Source organism: Salvia splendens, chromosome 5, assembly GCF_004379255.2.
Source record: "Salvia splendens isolate huo1 chromosome 5, SspV2, whole genome shotgun sequence".
Lineage (NCBI taxonomy): Eukaryota > Viridiplantae > Streptophyta > Magnoliopsida > Lamiales > Lamiaceae > Salvia > Salvia splendens.
Genome location: NC_056036.1, coordinates 42,205,432 through 42,226,036, shown reverse-complemented (window position 1 = coordinate 42,226,036; position 20,605 = coordinate 42,205,432). Strand labels below are relative to the sequence as shown.

Below are 20,605 nucleotides of genomic sequence, written 5' to 3'. Positions count from 1 at the left end.
CTTTATCATTGACCGCTCATTAGATTTTATTTAATTATTATTCATCTAAGGATAATGATACGTATTAGTATTAGAGCATTCACAACGATTACTGAAATACTCCTCTCATAGAATTAGAACATGCGATGTAGCATGCAACATTTTATGGGGAAGAGAAGTGTCGATTTTATCGCATTTGTACATATGCTTTTACTTTTTTGATTTATTAATTATACTACAAATTAGTGTATTTAGTTATACGCAAAAGAGTCCGCATTGCGTTATTGATATTACTAAAATATTTGAAGTTTTATGTTTAATTTATAAGATATGCAAAGTCTCAATTTTGTTCAAATAGTGAATTCATATAGACATAATGATGTTTCAATCGGTTAAAATCCAAATCGGATTGGCAGTTCAAATTTTGGAAATTGAACTATATTTTTTATGGGTTAGACTTAAACCGTCTCTTATAAGTTAATCCATCAATTTCAAAGTAGTAGAATCATTTTCATTTTGGTACGTTCAGTGAAGTCAACATGTTTCTTTTTATTTACTTTTTTTTTCTCTTACTTTCTTCTCTCTACTTTTTCCATTTTCATACTTTATTATCTTTTTATTTAATACATTACACACATTTTTCTTAATCTTCGTGCCGAAAAGAAATGCATTTACTACTATGGAACGGAGGGAGTACTCCATAAGGGCATCTCCAACCATCCCCAAAAACCCAAATTTGCAGTTGAAAACACCTCCAACCATACTGCAAATCGCATCCTAAATCGTCATTTTTTTCCGTTTTTTGAACAGTGATACGCCAAAGATGCAGTAGCACTGTAGCTACTGCATTTCACTTTTTGAAGTTCCTGGAAATTGCACTTGGCTCCCTCATCCTTTGTAATTTTGAATGGAAGAAACGACTATGGAGAGTTGTAGATGGTTGAAGAAGTTGTGAAGGAAATTTTGAGATGCAGAGAAGAGAACGAAAAATCAGAGAAGGGGAAGAAGAAGAAGAAGAAGAAGAAGAAGATAGCGGCATTGGGAGAGAAACAAAAAAAAATTAGGTTTAGAATATATTTAATGGCACGGGCTAATTAAACCACCTCCAATTAAATATTATGTGGAGTATTTATTTTTGGATTTGAGAATCGGAGATAGGCTAATTAATTATTATATTTATAAATGTAATAATGCATAGTATTTATTTTTTTTAATGAATGCATAATATATTTAATATATATAAATATATTATTATAAATAATTGTATCAAATTATTTAATTATATTTGAAAAATTATTGACAAAGTGTTGTGGAGTGAATGTGTAATTTAAATAAATATGTAGTTAAGATTGAAAAAGTAAAAAAAAGTAGGTGAATATGGAATATTCTTTTGGGTTTTGAGTTTGGAGTAAATGGTTGAAGTAGAATTACTGTTTGATGTGACAGGACTGGAAAAATGGGTTTATATTTGGTGTAAATGGTTGGAGATGGCTTAAGCTAAATTGAAACCATCATAGTGTTTCTTCGAATCATGTTTCACTTCTAAATACTACTCCCCTCATCCCATAATAGATGTCACACTTTCCTTTTTTTTGTTTGTCCTGCAAAAGATGTTACATTTCTTTTTAGGAAAAAGCTCCCTCTCACATTAATATAAATATACTATTTTCTCTCTCCACCTAACACACAAGCAACATCACCTAAAATCTCGTGTCAATCCTCAAGTGTGTCATCTATTAGGGGACGGAGGAAGTACATATTTTTTGGAATTATGACTTACTATTAGAGCTTACGTAGTGGGCAGATGAATGATTGAACAAGGGTCTCGTCCAAAAGATCGTCCACCCAACTTTACCACTGTAGGGGATGGATGAGTAGACAATCGCCACGTCCGAACTTTTGTCCATGGACAAAGGGGCGCCCTTGCATCGTCCGACCTATCGTACAACCACTTCAGGAGCCCGGACGATAGGTTCGGACGATAAAAAAAATTTATTTAGTATAAAAATGATTTTTATTTAAAAAACAATTTTTAAATTAAAATAAAAATATTATAATTTTACAACGATCCATACTAAAAAGATGGATTCGTGAATTAGTGAAAGATTATATTTTGTAGTATATTTTTTAGTGAAAGATGGATTAGTGAATTAGATTGGCATGTTTTGCATTGCTTGAGTAAACCTTTTCTAGATAGGTTTCCAACTCCAACTCTCATTGTGACTTCAATGTGGGATAAATGGTTGTTTTAAAGATAGGTTTTTAACTTCAAGTTTCTTTGTGATTTCGACGTGAGACAATTAGTTTTATACTTAAAATAGAGTTTTTGTTGCTTTATTTAAAATATTGTTTGATTTCAATACAAAATCTATGTTTAGTCTGGTTATAAATGTATTTCAAAATCATAGAGGTTGTGGGTTCAAACCACAAACTCATTATTTTGTTTTAAATTTTGACTTTTATTATTTTTTTCTCATTTTATTAGATTTTTTTGTTTATATTTTATATATTCTTACTATTTATTATTTGTAAACAAAAAATTAAAATTAAATATAAAATTGAAAGGGAGGATACTAGTCCAACACTAGTCGTCTAGTTCGCACCATTGCAAGAAGATAGTCCGGACTAAGAAATGCTGATGTGGCTAACTATAGTCTAGACACTAGTTTAGACCATTGTGGATGAGCGTTTTTCATGCAAAATTAAGAAACAGGGGAAAATTGTTAGAAAATTGCCTACAAATAATGATTTTGGATTGGAACAGCCTCCATAGGCAAAACTAGGCTAAACCAAAATTGATATTGTATCGGTTCAATTTCAATTCAATGAAACCATAATCAGCAATAAGTGATTCTGACCCAAAACTGGAAATTGTAAAAAAAATATTGAAAAGTTATTTTAAAAATTCCCTTTAAATGACAATTTTGAAGTATAAGAATCATCATTTCCTTGGTTGGGCTGATTATGATTCAAATATTAGTAATTGACAATTCATAAATTTGCAACATCACTACCATTCCAACATTTGTAACCGACGGTTTTTGAGTGTGTATCATCGTTGTAGATATGTTTAGATATATCATCTTTTTCGCTTTATTATCACTACATTTAATTTAATAAATATTACTTTCTTCCTTTTGGTTTCAAAATAAAACGCATCATGAAAGTCAGAAGAGTAAAATTATTATAAAGAGTGAGGTATCCAATCCGATCCTATCTCAAAATCCGCAATTGTACGAAAAATAAATCTGTTCCAATCCTAATTGACCGAAATTCTAAATCCCAGAATCCGAACTGTAAAATTCGATCCAATCCGAAATTCCAAAATTGCACAAAAAATTCAAAATCATATACTACTAAAATTCCAAAATTTAAAAATTAAATAACAAAATTTGAAAATCTACAAATATATATATATATTTTCAGATTATGGATTTTAAAATGTTTTAAATACTTCCGATCCATTTTTTTAAAGTTCTTAAAACCTCCAATCCAACTCAAAAATCAATATTTAGTTTTTTTAAAATTTCAATTTATTCCAAGTTGAATATTTGAATTTCAGATATTTTGCTTGAAATTGCTATTTGTAGCACCTACAAGCAGTTAGAGATGTCAATCGGGCCAACCCGTTTGGGTTGTCAGGCCATTCGGGTACGAGCTATCCGGGTTATGATTTTTTCGGGTTATAAAAGTTCGACTCTAACCCTTCGGGTTTCGGGCACCGGGTTATTCTGGCCAATGCGTATTTTTAATTATTTTTATATTTTTAAAAAAATAATACGTATTTTAAATTTTCTATAATATTGTAAAAAAAGATTAAGTTATTTAAATTTAAATAATTATTTACAAAATATCTATCAATAGTATGTTTATGTTTATGTATTTAAAACATAAATCAACACTTTGTTTCAAAATTCAAACATAAATCAATTCGTAGAAAATTGAATAAAATTTTCATAACGTGAGATGTGCATCGTAGATGTAACAAAAATATTTTGAATTGTTAAAGAGTGAATTATCAAGATGCTAGCTAATTGGAGTAACTCTAAGTTTTCTTGAACTATGATTGGTCAAATTTAATTTATTCCAGCTGTAAATAAGTCAAATAATGATTTATCTTTGTTTTAAGAATCATCAAAGTACGCATAATTCAATGACGAAGCGGTGTCAAAACACTTTGCACTTTTATATTGGAAATATACTAAAAGAAAGCTTTTATATACGAGTATTTATGAATCCATGAACCACATAGTGATTTTTTTTCGTGATCTTATATAGTCGGTTGACGTATTTGGATTTTGCATGGTTTTAGAAGGTTGTCTTGGATGATTTTGATTATATTTCTATATTTTGGTATGTTTACATGTTTGTTGAGAAATGATAGAAAATAGATTAGAAAATGTACACAAAATATGTGGATGTGCAGCAGCCTTGTTTGAGTCAATGTTTCTCGCAATTTTGAAGTTGATAAACCTCTAATACATATCATTCTCTTCGTCTTCGAAAGAGCTTCGCGTGGATATATTGCACACCTCAATCGGAGCTTTGTAGAGAAAGTTATGACCGTTACTAAAGTTGCTCGCTATGCAGAAGACTTCAACCCGACGGGCCAACCCGTAACCTGAACGGGCCAGCCTGCTTAACCCGACAACCCAAATGGGTCAGCCCGAATGACCCAATTTTAAATTCGGACTGCGAAATTACAACCCTAACCTTATATTTTTTTCGGGCTATCTGAGCCGGCGGGCGGGTTCCAGGTTACATTGACATCCTACTCGTAGTCATTCACCAATATGAAGCTCCTCTTTCCCCTCTCACACCATATTGTATAGATACAACTAATCTACGATTCTACATACAAATTCAGTCCACTTATTCCACCTGGTCGTCTCCTTCCCCAATTCCCCTTCTTCTTCTTCCTTCATAGTATTTAAATTCAAACCCTAAATCAATTTTCCCCAAATTCTCTCTCTCTCCCTCTCCCTCTCCCTCTCTCTCTCTCTCTCACACAGCTCCGATGACTCAAAACCTCCACCGCCGCCGCAACAACCTCAACCGCATAATGTTCCCCCGCTGCCTCCACGGCATCCCCTGCGCGCACCCTCCCCCCGCCGCCGTGATCCGCCTCGTCAAATCCGACGGCGCCGTCGCGATCTACGACCGCGCGGTGACCTCTTCGGAGCTGATGGAGGAGTTCCCGAAGCACATGGTGTGCCGATCGGACTCCTTCTACATAGGGCAAATCACCCCGGCGCTCTCCCGCGGCGACCGCCTCCTCCCCGGCCACGACTACTTCCTGTTGCCGGCGAATTTCTTCCAATCGGCGCTGTCGTTCGCCGCGCTGGTGCGCGGCGGGGGGAAGGCGCAGTTCGAGATCGAGAAGACCGCGGCGGGGGGACTGAGGGTGAAGGTGACGGAGGAGATGATCGCGCGGCGGCACAGAGAGATGGAGGCGGAGGCGGAGGCGGCGAGGCGGATCGTGAGGGTGTGCACGACGCCGCAGCTGAGGAAGGAGTATGAGTCGCTGGTGGGGCGGCGGAGGCAGTGGAAGCCGAAGCTGGATACGGTGTATGAGAAGAAGGGGCGGCGGCGGCAGAGGAAGATTTTGAGGAAGACGAAATCAAATGTTGTGTGAATTGAATTTGATTTTAGATTTTTTAGGTAGATTGGTAGAGAGAGGGAGAGGGATTTTTTTAGCAAGGATTCAATCGATCCACAGTCATTTTTTAGCTTAGTTCATTTTACATGTCATATACTACAGCATAATTTTGAATAATTTTTGTTGTTCTTGCTTGGAAATTTTGGTTAATTATCATCAGTTTCATGAGGTTTTATGAAATTAAGAAGTTTTATGATATTCTCATTATTTGAAAATAAATATTTTCTTTTTCCTTTTCAATACTAGTACATCTGTTTGCTTTTTTATTTTTCAGTTCCAAACTATCTGTGCTATTTATATTTTAAGTAAGAATTAAACTATTTAACTAAGATAGTAGAGTTAATTAAATGTTCTTTTATTATATTTAAAAAATTTATTTAATTGCACTGATTTATTCATGTATAAATCATTCATACATATAAAAATACGTAATTGAAAAATATTGAACTTTGCTCGATTAAATCAAGGGAAAGGATTCCTTGCTGTGGCAAAATCACAACAAGAAATGTTGTGGAACAAAAGGCAGCTTCTTGAATATTAAACACAGGTAATTTTCTTTCTTTCATTTTCTATTAAGCATGGTCATTATCATTTTCATTATCTGTTAAAGCATTAATTTCTTTGCGTTTTTTTATATCATGGATATTACATTCTTTTGCTTTCGATTTTGTATTTGCCTGTATTTTTCAACATTTTGATTTCATCCGTATTTTTATTTTTGAATATTAGAAAACATAAAACATAAATAAACATTTTACAAAAAATGAAAGAAAGAAGATTACTTGCGTTTAATAGTATTCAATAAGTTGTGTTTTGCTCCACCACAGGGGATCCATTCCCTTAAATGTAACTACACTTCATGATTAAAACAATCAATTATACAATTTCTTAATAGTAGTATTTGTTTTGAAACAAGTAAATAGAATGTGGGTGGCGGACACAACACATGCTACCAAGGGTTTAAGCTTCATAATTAAATGTGTTACTCTCTTCGTCCATTATTAAATATCCCAATTTTTCAATTACGTTCATTTACTGATAAATGTTCTTTTCACTTTTATAATGTTTGATAAAAAAACCCTCATATTTCACTAATTCATTTCACTGACATTGTAGTAAAAAAAACTATATGTGCAATTATAAAAATACGAGTCACCTTCTATTAATTTTTTCTATCCAATGCAAATTCAAACTATCTTCTTAAATTTTAAGGAGGTAAAAAATAAGACATGTATGCCGACTTTTTTATTCATATAATATTAGTATTGAATATTTCATCGTTTATGTTAATTGTTGGTAGTATTAAAAAGCTCTTGTCATAAGAATAAAATATATAAATATTGAAATTCTACTACTCCATAGTCCTTAATCATGTTTGAGCAGCATAGTATAGTATATAGTGATTAATCACGTGATGTGCAGTGTGAATAGGAGATTAGGTTGTGTGATTGGATTGGAGAGAAGCCGAGAATGAAACAGGAAGGAAATCTAACTGTTTTGCATGTTCTTATGCTACAGTTTATCAAAGATAATCAAATGATTAAATTAAGTAAAACTGAAATTCCTATATTACTATATTCCTTTGATTGAAGGTGATATTGCTAACCATATTCCGACATGTTCTTTTTGCTTAAATAATTAATGTGGTTAAATTAAAGAAGAAGAAAAAAGTGGATAATGGAAGTGAATATTAATCGAAAAAGGACAAGATAGGAGTCAAAGGAAGTCAGTTAATGGTTATGGATATGTATATTCAGACAGCTGCCAAATATTTTTCTCACGTGCGCTGCCAACACAGACCGCTTTCGTTCCGTATCTTCTACCCGGTTAATAATTGTGCTCTAACCAAATATTGCACGTGAAGTTAAAACCGGACTGATAAATATACGGTGGAATTATCGAGTCATGGTTTAAATAATTACATCTTTTATGTAGTATAAAAACACTTAAATTCATAAAGTACTCCCGATGAACTTAAAATATACTCCCTCTGTCCGCCGTTACGAGTCTCATTTCTTGGCAGCATGAATTTTAAGAAATGTTAAGAAAAAGTAAATGGAAAAAAGTTAGTGGAATACCGGTCTCGCTTATATATATTAATTTTAAATAAAATGTGAGTGGAATGGGTTAGAAGAATGTCATGTCCTATTACCATTAATGGTAAAAATGAATCGGGATTCCTATTTGCGGACGGATGGAGTACTATACTACAGATCAGTGGTGGATCGTCGAGGCGGGGGCAGAAGGGGGTGACCGCCCCTCCCTGGCTTTCCGCTACCATGAACCCGGACGTGATTTTTCCATTGCCGCCCCATCCGATAGCTTCCGACGTCGCTCCTTCCCCTTCTGTTAGCTTCTGATAAATTTTATTTCGTTCTTTCCATTTTAGAATCCTGGATCTGCCACTACTGCTACTGCTGTTGCTGCTACTACTCCATTATAAATAAAATAGAATAAAATCAACTACTACTACTAAAGAGCAATAAAACAAGTAAATCAGCCTATCCAAAATTATCACAAAAGAATAAAATAAAAGCAAATCAGATGTAAGGTCATTATGCATTAATTTACAGAGAGTAGTAAAAATAAGATTTGACCATTAGTTCATTCGATATAATATTATATTATATGAAAAATTTACTAAAATTTAGTTAATGATAAATAATAAAAACATTGTCAAATTAGTCTTGAATCTTATAGATCATTTATCTTAGAATTAAATATATGATATAAAATAATTTAAAATGTATTTTTATTTATTTATCTTTCCTATCAAACTGCTATCAAACTGCCATATGCGTATAATAATAATCAACAAGTTTATAAAGTAGTAGAATTAAAAGGTTTTTATGTCAAAGTTAAACTAAATAGCACGCTAGTTAACGACCGAGCAATCAATCCGATCCGACCGGTCTACTTTCAAAACTTATGCCTCCACTTGAAATCGTCAAATGCTTTCATATTAAACCACTATCAACAAGTCATCCTCAAAATTAGATAAAAACAAAAGATCACTCTCCTAAACAAAGTCATTTTCTCTTGCATTCTATATTCATAGTTCCAAGTTTTTGACTATACTGTGCTGCAACATGTCAGCCAATTTTATGCCAAGATATTTGACTGCATATTAGACCCAATGGTGTGCCAACACGTGGAGTAGATACTATTATTATACATCGAGCAAGCCATGATTCATTCAATTTCACCATGTTTATGTTTAGAAAACGTGTGGATATCAAGATTGAAATACCGTGGGAAAATATATTAAAATATCGAAATACCATGCTTATTATAGCAAAATATTAAATTTGAACAAGACATGTTTTTTTTTTGTTTTGACCACAGGTGTATCGAACCCGTCTTCGGCAGAGTCCAACTAATCCATTTGCGGATTAAGGCTAAGTCACCCAGAAGTCATGGTTTTTAATATGGCATGATACCATATCAAAGGATTTCAGTGCGCTAATGATTGAATTTTATATACAGCCAATAATACCAAAATATACCCAAAAAACCAATGACAGTACCAATATTATAGTACTAAGATAACACTGATATTTACTCTTACCAACATTATAGATGAGATGTGTAATTTATAACATACCAATCTACCAAAATATCACATTTGATCGTGACAGATAGCTAAGAATTCGGTGAACGAAACGTGAGTACTAAATTTTCAACCCATATTATAATACAAATTTGAGATTACCAACTTTTCTTACAAAGCCTAAATCTGAAATAAATTATAGGTCTCCTGCTACATATTTGGAAGGAAAAGTAAAGTGCAGAACCTAACATACTTATAATAAGGATGAAAAAAATTCAATAATGTTAATAATAGAGCCCGTTACTTAATCTCGTGCCAACATCCTCGCTCAAATTAGTGGGTAAGACGATGCCTTATAATACCTCTTTCTTCGTCCAACTCAAAGCTGGCATTCGAAAACTCTGTGCTGCTGAAGAAAGCTTTCAGATCACTGATTCCATAATCAAGTGCCTGCATTTTGACACATCCTACCTCAATTAGCAATTCACTCGCCCCATAAATAGCAAGAGAAAAATAAAATGAGCAAAGATCGAAGCTGATTTAAAACTATACCTTGCTTTGTAATTCTTCCACTTTGACATCAACATGAGAGAGGTTAGCAGTAGAACCAGTTGCAATTTCTTCAAACTGCAGGGTGTCCTTCACAAGTCCTCGAAGAAGGTGGAGAACGATTCCGTTGAAATCCTTTTTGAATATCATATATTTTTTGAAGTTCTGCAGTAAGTTTTGATTCATTTCAGTTCATAGCTCAAAATAAATACATGAGGTACCAAAGAATTTGATCGTTTGAGATCCAAGGGGTTGCAATTTTATATCTAGTCCTCCTCAAATCCGGAGCAAGTGCAAAATGAATGTTCTAAAAAAGTATTAGCAGACTGATAATTGGGTCCCCGTGAGTACCTTCTGCAGTGCTTTCTGCACACCAAACTTTTGGGTTGAGATAAATGAATCCAGCAGAACTCGAATAGCCATGTCAACATCCTCTTGTGTGACATGGTTTCTGAGGTGCATTCTAGCATGGGCTTCAGACATTCGTATCATTGATTCTATGTGTCTCACTGCAATAGGAACTCCTTGTCCATTCTACAAAAGTAAAAGCCAAAAAGGGATCATTACAGTGATACAACTTTAATATAGCTCATGAGGAAAACACACAAGTTTAAGTTATCTTACTGATGATTCTCTCCGAAGTTCAGCATAAACTTGTGTAAGCTTGTTTAAATCTGCATCATGCAACTTTGGAAACACGTTTAGCTTAGCATATGTTAGGTATTTCTTTAGCATCTCCTGGGGTATTATCTGCAGAGAAAGAAATATTCTTACATATAAGAATAATAATTATGAGAGAGGCAGTGACAAGATGGTAGAAGTAAGACCTCTGGATCAGTTTCTCCGGCTGAAGCTTGGTTTTCATCCTGTGAGTTGTTCACGGACCTATCGTCAAAGTTGGAACCTTTGGGCTGGGATTTGAAGTGACTATCAACGACAAATTGTGCCAGCATCTCATCAGTTACTGGGTCAACCACATCCTGTGTATATCAAATATTTTTACAATTAAAGAGCTACTGGGAGTACAAGTACAAGAAAGCCATTTGGCCAACAGAAAATTCAAATAAGAAATGGACCTTGACAACACAGAGAACATCAAATCGGGAAACAATTGGATCAGTGAGCTCCACATTCTGTGAAAATGTCTTTGAGGAATCATATCTGCAGTAAATTTACCAGAAAATTATCAAAACCAGCCATGGAAGTATGGAACAAATAAAATATGGGAAAATGGAAAATTTAACAAGAAAACCTAATTCACTGAGACAATGCAACATGTTTTCCTCCAAACAAAGTAGGATCGATGGTACCATGTTTTCATTCAACAATGGATACTGTATAATGCATAAGAAAAGTTCCCTCAAGGAAGGATTATAGGATGCAAAGACACAAATCATGTGGATTTGATCATCTAAACTTGAACTATACACACCTTCCCCCAATAGGATTTGCAGCAGCAATTACAGAACAGCGGGCCTGGAGAGATGTGACTATCCCAGCTTTTGATATGCTAATACTCTGCTGTTCCATTGCTTCATGGATGCTCACTCTGAATTACAAATATTTATAATCAGTACCATGTTCGAATCAAGCAGACAAGCATTCAAAAACAGCTACTGACCTGTCCTGATCATTCATTTTGTCAAACTCATCAATAAGACATATGCCTCTGTCAGCCAAAACAAGTGCACCTCCTTCGAGAGTCCACTCCCTCGTGACCGGATCCTTGTGAACTGCAGCAGTGAGTCCTACAGCAGAAGCTCCTTTTCCAGTGGTGTACACAGCCCTTTGTCCAGTCTTCTCAACATACCTAATAAGTTCATCAAGCAATATTACGCACAATCACACAAAAGCAAGACCTTACAAACCCATAGTAACTGCACCTCAGTCCGTTAAATATACTGAGAAGTTAGCCAAAAAGGCTAATGAGGAGTCTGGAGTGTACAGTAAATATCAACAAAGCAATCAAATCGGAGAGATTGTTATTAATGGAGTTTGAAATTTCAAAACTTTAATTTTTTAAAATAATTTAGAAAGTATGTAGTTACTTTAGGAACTGTGATTTGGCTGTTCCAGGATCACCAAGCAGGAGTACATTAATATCTCCTCGCAGACGATGTTTGCCTTCAACATTCTTCTCTTGGCCACCAAACATGGCCAGAGCTATCGCAGTCTTAATGTCCTCATGGCCATAAATGGAGGGGGCTATTGACTTGGCAATCTGAGTTAACAAAAATGAAAAATCAAAAGGTAATGCAAACATGTAGCAATATTAGATTAACAAGTTGCTTAGTCAATTGACCAATTAACACTGGACATACCCTTTCTCCAATTCTTGGGTCTTTTGCTAACTTCTGAATTTCTTCTTTGTCTTCTTGAGTCAGCTTGTAAGCTGAAAAGAGGTCATGTTTCTTGGCAACATAATTTGCTTCAACCACAGTGGCAAAGACAGGAAACCCATTCTTTGTATTTAAAGACAAATCAAAGTTGTTCGTATATATGCCAGTCACCTCCTGGAATTTAAAAAACAACAAGCGTTGAGCAACTCAAGGGGCAATAAGAAAGCTAGAATCAGATGCAAAGACTTACTATCTCCTCTCCGGGTCGGGCACAGTCAATTAGATCATTCAAAAGTATCACTTCCTTGTGTCTCGGTAACCTACCAGCAGGAACAATTCCAGGGCTCTCTTGAAGAGTAAGTTTCTGGTAGTTCCTATATATTGTCTGTATCAAATAAAAAAATTACTTAGCAGTGATCTCAGTGGCATTTAACAGAAAAAGGGAGCAGGAGAATATTTACCTGTTCATTGTTAACAGTGAATGGTCCTTTTGACTGACACTCTGGACAAGAACCCACCTTTACCTCTGAATACGAGTTCTGGACAAAAGGCCCAAGAATTGCACCACATTTATTACAATCATATTTAACTTGCTGCAATTGAGGAAAGACTCCAGAACGTCGAGTAACAACTCCACCAATACGAATCATGGTGTTCAAGTGTATCTGCCTGCAGGGTATAAACGGAAAGCAAATCTCAGTTATCACAGGGGGGGCTCCACAAAAAATAACATTGTGGGGTACAAAGTTTTTACCTAATGTTTCGTATCTGATCATAGACAGGCAGTTTAGTAATGCGCACATAGATCTTTTGATGAATTTTCTTGTAATTTGGGTACAAGTCAAAAACAAGCTTATTGGCAACTTCTTCCATAATCTCGAGGACAGACTGGGGCGCATCCGCAAGCCAGATTGCAATGTTGGGGTGCGCAAAGATGAATTGTGTATAATCAATCTCAAGGCTACACTTGTTAACTGCAAGAAAAATAAACAAGATAATAAGTGACTGAAAATAAGCATTTGGAAGGAATTCTAAGCTTAGCCCTGGCATACACACAGAGGAAGGTTTCTTACCTGAGACCATTTCATTGATCTGCCTCAGATACTCAAAGTCTTCATTCTCACTCTTTGGTTTGACATACGTGAGCAAAAAACCCTTGAATTTCTTGCCAATGAAACGCCTCACTTCATCTCTAGTAACCCACTCTCTAAGGGTTCCCTGAACCCTATACATGGCATTCTCGGGTTCATCATTCTCTTCATCCTATGGTGACAGCCAACCGATCAATCATCATGTGCTTATAAATGGTGAAGAGATAGAGAAATTTAGCATGCAATGTAAATCTGATATAAGGGAAATCCATACGTCATAAGGGTCATCATCTGTCTGATCAGTCATGGGAACATCATCCCTGGAGTTGCCTCGCGATCTACCGGGAGAACTGGCCATTCCATCAGTATCGTCCATACTTCCAGGAGTACCTGGAGGCCTGAAGTCAGCCCTTGTTCTTTTTGATGGCCTGTAGCTTTCATCGTCAGTATCTGCATACAAAATTTAGCTTTTCAGTAACAGGCGCAATCCAACTCACAGTTTTTTGGCTTGTTGAAGCACATTTTGTACCAATACACTCTTCAGCTAATAAACATTTCTTGCCACAATTGACCACTCAGTTGAGCAACAAGCTCCGATACTCATCCAATGCAATTCCAGTAAATCAGATCTTGATTACAAACGTTCTACAGTTGTTTTAGTTATCACAACGCATTTAACATGGTGATGTCTAATATAATCCATCCATTTGAAAAAAAGTCGTCTAAACTTACAACAATGTAAATTACATTAAATTGTTTGAACAAAAAGCAAAAAAGTGTAACCATGGTACAATAAACAGCCGAAATGGAAACCTAAACTAGAGGAATGGAGAAAATGACATAAAAGAGACCTTGATCGTGAAGAAGCTGCGGAAGCTTGCGCTGAGAAACACGAGCCTCTTTGGCGTCAAGCTCGAGCTCGGCAGCTCTGCGATCCGCCATAATCTGGTCCAAATCCCTCTCGTCCTCGAGAGAATCGTCAATCCCCAACCCTTCGTACTGGTCCTGCTCGCCCATCCCCCGATAGTCCCTACAGCCATCAGTACCACCATTAGTAAAAACGAATGTTGAGAAATCTCGCCTCCGTATGTTACTAGAGGCACGCAACAGAGATACTTACTCCATGAAATTGTCGTTGAAGAGGTCCTCCCCTTCTTCCTCTTCATCGTTGAGGTGTTCCTCTTCGATCTCGTCCCTGACGATCTCAGGATCGACGGACGCCTCGTCGTCGTCGTCGGTGTAGTTCTGGCTGGTGTTGAAGGGCAGCTGGTCCGTGTTGAACCCTGCCGATGTCGGAGAATCGGGTGTGGACGGAGGAATCGCGCCGTCGCCACCCGATCTGGATGAATCGTCGTCTCCCGCCATATTCAGCCTGCGGTGTGTGATCGAGAGAGAGAAATGAGGGTTGCCGGAGCGAGGAAACTGTTTTCAATTTGGGCATAACCCTACCCCCTTATTCGGTTACTTTGGCGGGAAGATTTGGCGCCAAAAAATGCGGCTTGTGCATTCCGCTCGAACGCGCAGGACCAACTCAAGGTTTGGCCCATATTAAAAGCCCATTTATTTTGGGCTGCATTATCGATATGGAAATAGTTTGGGCTCATGTTTAATTTCCGTATAAAATGACATTGACAATTCTACAAATAATTACTATCATTTAATTAAAATAGTGGGTGTTCGGTTTGTATGATTGTATCCCGGATTAAATATGTAGAGTGTTTGGTTCATGAGATAACTCAATCCTAGATGAATAATCATGTAGTTAACCCCTATGACTAAAATAATCTCACAACTCAATCCTAGATTATATCTTGTTATTATTTTATCTAGGAAACCGAACACCACCATAATATATTTTTTTCACTTTTGTTTCAAATTTGAATAAAATTATGTTCGTTCATCTATGAAACCTTATTGTTTCCGTCCTATTTTAGTTGGGACAATTTTTTGGAACGAAGATTTAAAAAAATGAGTGTTTAGAGGTTGAGTAGAGAAAGAATAAAATTATGAAAAAGAATAAAGTAGGAGTGAGATAAATAGTAAAAGTATAAGATACAATAAAGTTTTTGTTAAAAAAGAGACAGACTCCAAATATGCTAAAAAGAAATATGACTACAAATATGTATTTTTCTCTTACTTTTTATTTTGTTTTATGTCATATTTTAATAAATGACATGGCTTAGTCTCTACATACTAAGTGACAAGCAATGCGTTTCATATTATATACAAATACTCTAATAAATACTAATCCCTCAGTCCCTGAAAGTTTGTCTTATTTTTCTATTTCCGTCCGTCCCACAAAATTTGTCTCACTTCACCTTTTACCATTTTTTATAATGGACATCATATTCCACTAACGCATTCGTACTCACATTTTATTATAAAACTAATATATAAAAGCAGGACTCACATTCCACTAACTTTTTCAACACATTTTTTATTATATTTTTAAAAACTTATGCCGGGTCAAAATGGGACAATATTTGTTGGAAGGGGAGTAAGAAATAGGAGTACTAACTATAACAAGCATGATATGGCTTACAAATTGGAAGTCCGAGGTTATATTTCATGGCACTTTTTCATAACCAATCACATAAGTCCGAGGTTATATTCGTCCCCTCACGTATAAATTATTCATATTTATAAGACTAAAGTCCCAAAATGGTCTTTAACATATTGCGTTTTTTTGTCCAAAACATTATCTTTTGAATTATTCGGTCCCTCACATTTGAAATCGGATCACATTTGGTCCATTTTGGACGGTTCCGTCAAATTTTTGACGGTGTTAATTACCGGGTCACAAATTCGTCACTAACTGGGAGAAATAAACCCGTCACAAATCCGTCACCAACCGACTATTTATTAGCTGACGATGACTTCTAACACCAAGTGTGCAGTTTAAACCTCTTCTCACCTTATTCTCTACCCACCGCATTTTAGCACCCCGAAATCAAATTCCCCATTCTCAATCTCAAACCCTAATCATAACGTCGATCAATTAGAGTGAATTCGACATCGTAATCTGTCGGCTTCTACTGTGTATTACTGTAAATTATTAGATTTTTTTCTCCGGTCGATGAGAGGCGACGAAAATGTCCAAAGTGAAACACTTTTTCCGGAAGCTTCACATTGGCGATCACCACAACCAAGTGCGGCCGCCTGCGCTGGTTCCCTTATCTCAAACGGCGTCGTCTCAGCAATTGACCTCCACATCTCCGTCTTCCGAGGTGCCTCTCGACGGGGTCGTCGTCTTCGGGTGGCAATTCGAGCAATATAAATATCAGTTTCTTCGAGGAGGAGTTTCAGATGCAATTGGCGCTGGCAATAAGCGTTTCCGATCAGGGTCAGAATTGCGTTGACCCGGAAACTGCTCAAATCAACGTCGCTAAGCAGATTAGCCTTGGTTATGCGCCTTCTCAGAACCTCTCGGAATCCATGTCGCTCCGATTTTGGGTACATCGTTTACTAGATGTTTTCTGGTGTGTTGCCCCATTTTGGATAAATTGCCTGTGTCGGTGAGCACGAATTATGGGGTTCGGTTGTGAAATTTAGATTTTTGTGGGGGAGAGCTGCTGGAGTTTTAGGTTGTGACTTAGTTACGGGAGAATTCTTTCTGTATGGATTGTGGATTTGCAAGTAATATTTGTTGTTGGGAGTGTTGGAATGTTTGCAAATTTGGGGATCCTGGTTATAATGTCATTTTGGATACACGTGATGTGAACAAATAAATTAATTAGTGACGGATTAGTGACTCGTTAATTAAAACCGTAAAAAAATTGACGGAACCGTCCAAAATGGACCAAATGTGATCCGATTTCAAATGTGAGGGACCGAATAATTCATAAGATAATGTTTTGGACCAAAATAAAAAAAATGCAATATGTTAAGGACCATTTTGGGACTTTAGTCTATTTATAAACATTTGAAGATAATCAAAGTTACAAATAAAATTTGTTTAATTTAATTACTTCAATTGTAGAGTAATTATTTGCATGGGATGCAAAAGAAATCATAATGAAATACGTGATGTGGCTTTCATGGCGGGAAAATGTGGAGCTAAACAAGTAATTTGTCTCCCTTTCCACAACTCACAACATTCAGCCAAAACCAAACCATCAAACAAACAATTTTTCTGCAGGAAACACCTATTAAGTGGGGAGCTCATACTACTATGATCAAACATCATACAAAATCAGCTTCAAATTCATAGACAAACCGCGATATACTCCGTGGAAGAAAGCTAGATCTGAGGATTGCTTGCTCGTTTATGGCCTTTGCCTTCCAGGCCTCGGAATTCGTTAATCAGTTTCCCGATTCGATCGTTTTTCGCCATTGTTACTGTGTAGATCACTCAGATTCCGTTGCGGAATTTACGTTTGTTGGAATTTTCAGATGGAAGGCTGAGAATAAATCTGGTTTGTGTGGAGTGATTCGATGGAGTTTTTCCTCTGTTAAGTGTGGATACTTAAATGAATGGCCAAAGAAGATCAGGGACTATATTGCAAAATATGAAGCAGAAGTTTGAAAATCGGTTACAACGGTTATTTCGGTTGTGAAGAGCGGTTGAGCTCGGTTGAGCTGATTTAAAAGAGGCTGGAGCTAAGTGTTGATAGACAATAACTGCATCAACACATCTGAGAAGAGAGATACACCATCTTTGTGAGGAATTAGTGAGGGTGAGAGTTTGTTCTTGATCCGTGAGTTCATAGAGAAAAGTGAGCCATTGATTCTTGAGTGTATAGCTTCTTGTTTGAGTGTTCGATTTGTTCATTGTATTTTGCAATTCAGTAAAGTGAATAAAAGTGATTCGTGATTCTCCTGTGGACGTAGGTTCGAAAGAGCCGAACCACGTAAACTCATTGTGTTTTTCGGTTTGTTGCGTCAATTCTTGCTGCATCGATTGTGTTCAACAAATCGTTCGAGTGAAGCATTCTTCATTGGCAGTCTTTGAATCATTGATTTATATCCTCTGTTTGTGATGCGAAGAATCCGATGCCGTTGATCATGCATTCGCCTAAATTGCAACGCCTCGGCACTGTCGATCACAGTAGCTCCTCTCGACTGCGTGTTTATCAAGTCTGGAAGGGGAAGAATGTATGTGTTTTCTTCATGTGTATTTCACCCATTTATTGTAGATCTAAGGCAGTGATGTGTGAAATTGCGACTGAGAACCTTATGAATAGAAATTGGACTAATGTTAATTTGAAATCTAGTGTGGAAAATTTTATTGGATGTGATAATTGGGGATTGAGATGTGACTGCCATTTTTTTTCCTGAATACATTGCAGAAATTCTTCTGTGGCGCCAGAATCGTATTTGGTCCAGATATCAAGTCTATTTTCCTCACATTGTATCTCATCCTGATTCCAATGATCTTGTTTTGAGTGTTGATTGCCAAAGGGCTTATAATTTCGTATTCCCGTGGTGAAGGAATTATTCTCGTAGTTTCATCTATGTTACTAACTGCATATGTGAGGTTTTCTATTCGATAACTTGTTATGTACTGTAATGCATTTCCATCTCGATCGGTTATTGATAATGTAAGATAACACTGGAGCAAGTAAGAAAGTGCATAAACATTGTCCCTTATCTTGTTTTGGGTGTTCGTTGTCAGCGTCCTTATAAGTTCATATTCCTGTGAAGAAGAAATTAAAATCAGAGTTCATTTGTTTTACTAACAGCACATGTGAGTTCTTCTAATATATTACACTTGTTACGTGTAATGCATTCTATCTTGTTTATTGATAATGCATGATACAGTGAAGCAAGTCAGCATGTGTATGAATTCAAAACCTAAGTATGCACTATAGTTTTGTATAGAAATTGGAAGCTTGCACTTGGAATAGTTTGTTTATGATTTAGTCTGTTTGCAGATCATAGTTCTTCTTTTTCTCACATCTGGAAGTGATCCTGGGATTATTCCCAGAAATTCTCAGCCTCCTGACCCCGATGATGATAGCTCTGGTGTATCCGCGGATTGGAGTGTTAGGATCGTCGACTGCAACATTAGTTTGATATTGTCCGCTTTGGGTCAAACCCGCACGGATTTGTTTTTGGGTCACTCCCAAAAGGCCTCAAACTAACTGGGGTTGGACAGGAATTATATACACCTTCCAACTTCCCTCACTCATCCGATGTGGGACGGGTTTGTAACCCAACAAACCTCCCCTCAAACCGAGACCATATCGGGAACGCAGTTGACATGAACATGGGTCGTTTCAGCCCTGGCCCCCGGGTCATCCAGGGCCCTACTCTAACCCGAGTCCTTCAGGGCCCGACCCTAACAGGGGCTCATCCAGGCACAACCCATAGCCACCTGGGCTTTGATACCACTTGTTAGGATCGTCGACTGCAACATTAGTTTGATATTGTCCGCTTTGGGTCAAGTCCGCACGGATTTGTTTTTGGGTCACTCCCAAAAGGCCTCAAACTTACCTTTTTTTTCCATACATGTCAGAATTCATTAGTTTGATATTGTCCGCTTTGGCTCATTTGGTATAAGTTTTTGTGTATATCAAATTTACCTTTTTTTCCATACATGTCAGAATTCATTTTTCAAATTATTACTACTACTTTTTTTGTCTAGTTTTTTTCCATCCATGGCTAAAATCATGTTGTGTTACATGCTGAATTTTTTTTTCAAGTTTACTGAATGCATTATAAATAATCTTTTATCTTTTATTTTGAAATCTAATTAGAATGTAAGATGTTGCTGATATTTCGAAACATAACCCTAAACCCTGTACTTTACTGATGTGTTATATACTAAAATCTCTAACTGCAAATTTATGGCAACAAACAGAGGAATTATAGGTACTTCTTCATGTTTGTGTCATCTACGACCCTCTTATGCTTGCATGTTCTATTTTCGTGCTCGCTAAACATCAGGACAGTCATGAACAAGCACCAATGTACCCCGTGCATGGCTGTCCAACAGTCACCCATTGCGGGGATGCTCATCGGGTATACTTTCGTGATTTGCTGGTTTGTTGGAGGCCTCACTATGTTTCACTTGTATATAATCTCAACAAACCAGGTATCGTATACTTTCTGTCTTGTATTTTCTCTTGATAATGCGATTGTCCAATCGTCCCCTTTTCTCTATGCAGACTACGTATGAGAATTTTCGGTACCAATATGATCGAAAGATGAATCCGTACAATGTTGGGACTTTTAGGAACCGTATGGAAGTGTTCTGCTCTAGGAAGCCACGTTCCCGGAATGACTTTAGGGCATTGGTCAGAAATGATTCGCTTGTTAATTCGTACACGGGCGCGACATCAGATTTAGAGCTGGGAAGGCGGCGGGGCTTTGATGCCGGTGATTTTGAGGACCCGAGGAACCGGATGGGTCATTTGGGCAGACTGGAGAGGTGCAGGACACAGCCAAGACATGATCACTGGGAAGAACGGAGGGGCAACTGGAGATGACCTGACCT

General features: G+C 36.6%; 3 protein-coding genes across 4 annotated transcripts; 2 read left to right on the top strand and 1 right to left on the bottom strand.

Annotated features, from left to right (window-relative positions):
• Positions 1–4,996: 4,996 nt before the first annotated feature.
• On the top strand, positions 4,997–5,614 carry LOC121804318. Its single transcript, XM_042203810.1, has one exon. It carries the CDS (start codon positions 4,997–4,999, stop codon positions 5,612–5,614), a length of 618 nt encoding a protein of 205 aa, XP_042059744.1.
• A 3,673-nt stretch (positions 5,615–9,287) lies between these two features.
• On the bottom strand, positions 9,288–14,602 carry LOC121802981 (DNA replication licensing factor MCM2-like). 2 transcript variants are annotated; one of them, XM_042202680.1, is made up of 18 exons: positions 14,519–14,553; positions 14,288–14,470; positions 14,019–14,197; positions 13,442–13,617; positions 13,150–13,339; positions 12,831–13,050; positions 12,538–12,745; positions 12,327–12,461; positions 12,059–12,250; positions 11,786–11,958; positions 11,359–11,547; positions 11,170–11,286; positions 10,814–10,898; positions 10,565–10,717; positions 10,362–10,487; positions 10,089–10,271; positions 9,741–9,902; positions 9,288–9,638 (listed from the first exon to the last, which is right to left on the bottom strand). In XM_042202680.1, the coding sequence occupies exons 1-18, from the start codon at positions 14,530–14,532 to the stop codon at positions 9,522–9,524; spliced, it is 2,802 nt and encodes a 933-aa protein (XP_042058614.1). In that variant the 5' UTR covers positions 14,533–14,553; the 3' UTR covers positions 9,288–9,521. The 2 variants fall into 2 exon arrangements, with proteins under 2 accessions (XP_042058614.1, XP_042058613.1); XM_042202679.1 differs by having other exon boundaries at positions 14,288–14,602.
• Positions 14,603–18,159: 3,557 nt separating this feature from the next.
• LOC121804317 (probable protein S-acyltransferase 7) lies at positions 18,160–20,597 on the top strand. The gene is made up of 4 exons (XM_042203809.1): positions 18,160–18,261; positions 19,041–19,151; positions 19,970–20,203; positions 20,277–20,597. Exons 1-4 carry the CDS (start codon positions 18,160–18,162, stop codon positions 20,595–20,597), a joined length of 768 nt encoding a protein of 255 aa, XP_042059743.1.
• The last annotated feature ends 8 nt before the right edge of the window (positions 20,598–20,605 follow it).

Coding starts and splice junctions, on each gene's coding strand:
- LOC121804318 (XM_042203810.1), top strand. CDS start 4,997: ATGACTCAAAACCTCCACCGCCGCCGCAACAACCTCAACCGCATAATG.
- LOC121802981 (XM_042202679.1), bottom strand. CDS start 14,532: ATGGCGGGAGACGACGATTCATCCAGATCGGGTGGCGACGGCGCGATT. Junction 13,618..14,018: donor GCAGCTTCTTCACGATCAAG/GTCTCTTTTATG, acceptor TTTTGTATGCAG/ATACTGACGATGAAAGCTAC. Junction 13,051..13,149: donor GATCAATGAAATGGTCTCAG/GTAAGAAACCTT, acceptor TTTTTCTTGCAG/TTAACAAGTGTAGCCTTGAG.
- LOC121804317 (XM_042203809.1), top strand. CDS start 18,160: ATGCCGTTGATCATGCATTCGCCTAAATTGCAACGCCTCGGCACTGTC. Junction 19,152..19,969: donor GTGTATCCGCGGATTGGAGT/GTTAGGATCGTC, acceptor GGCAACAAACAG/AGGAATTATAGGTACTTCTT. Junction 20,204..20,276: donor ATATAATCTCAACAAACCAG/GTATCGTATACT, acceptor TTCTCTATGCAG/ACTACGTATGAGAATTTTCG.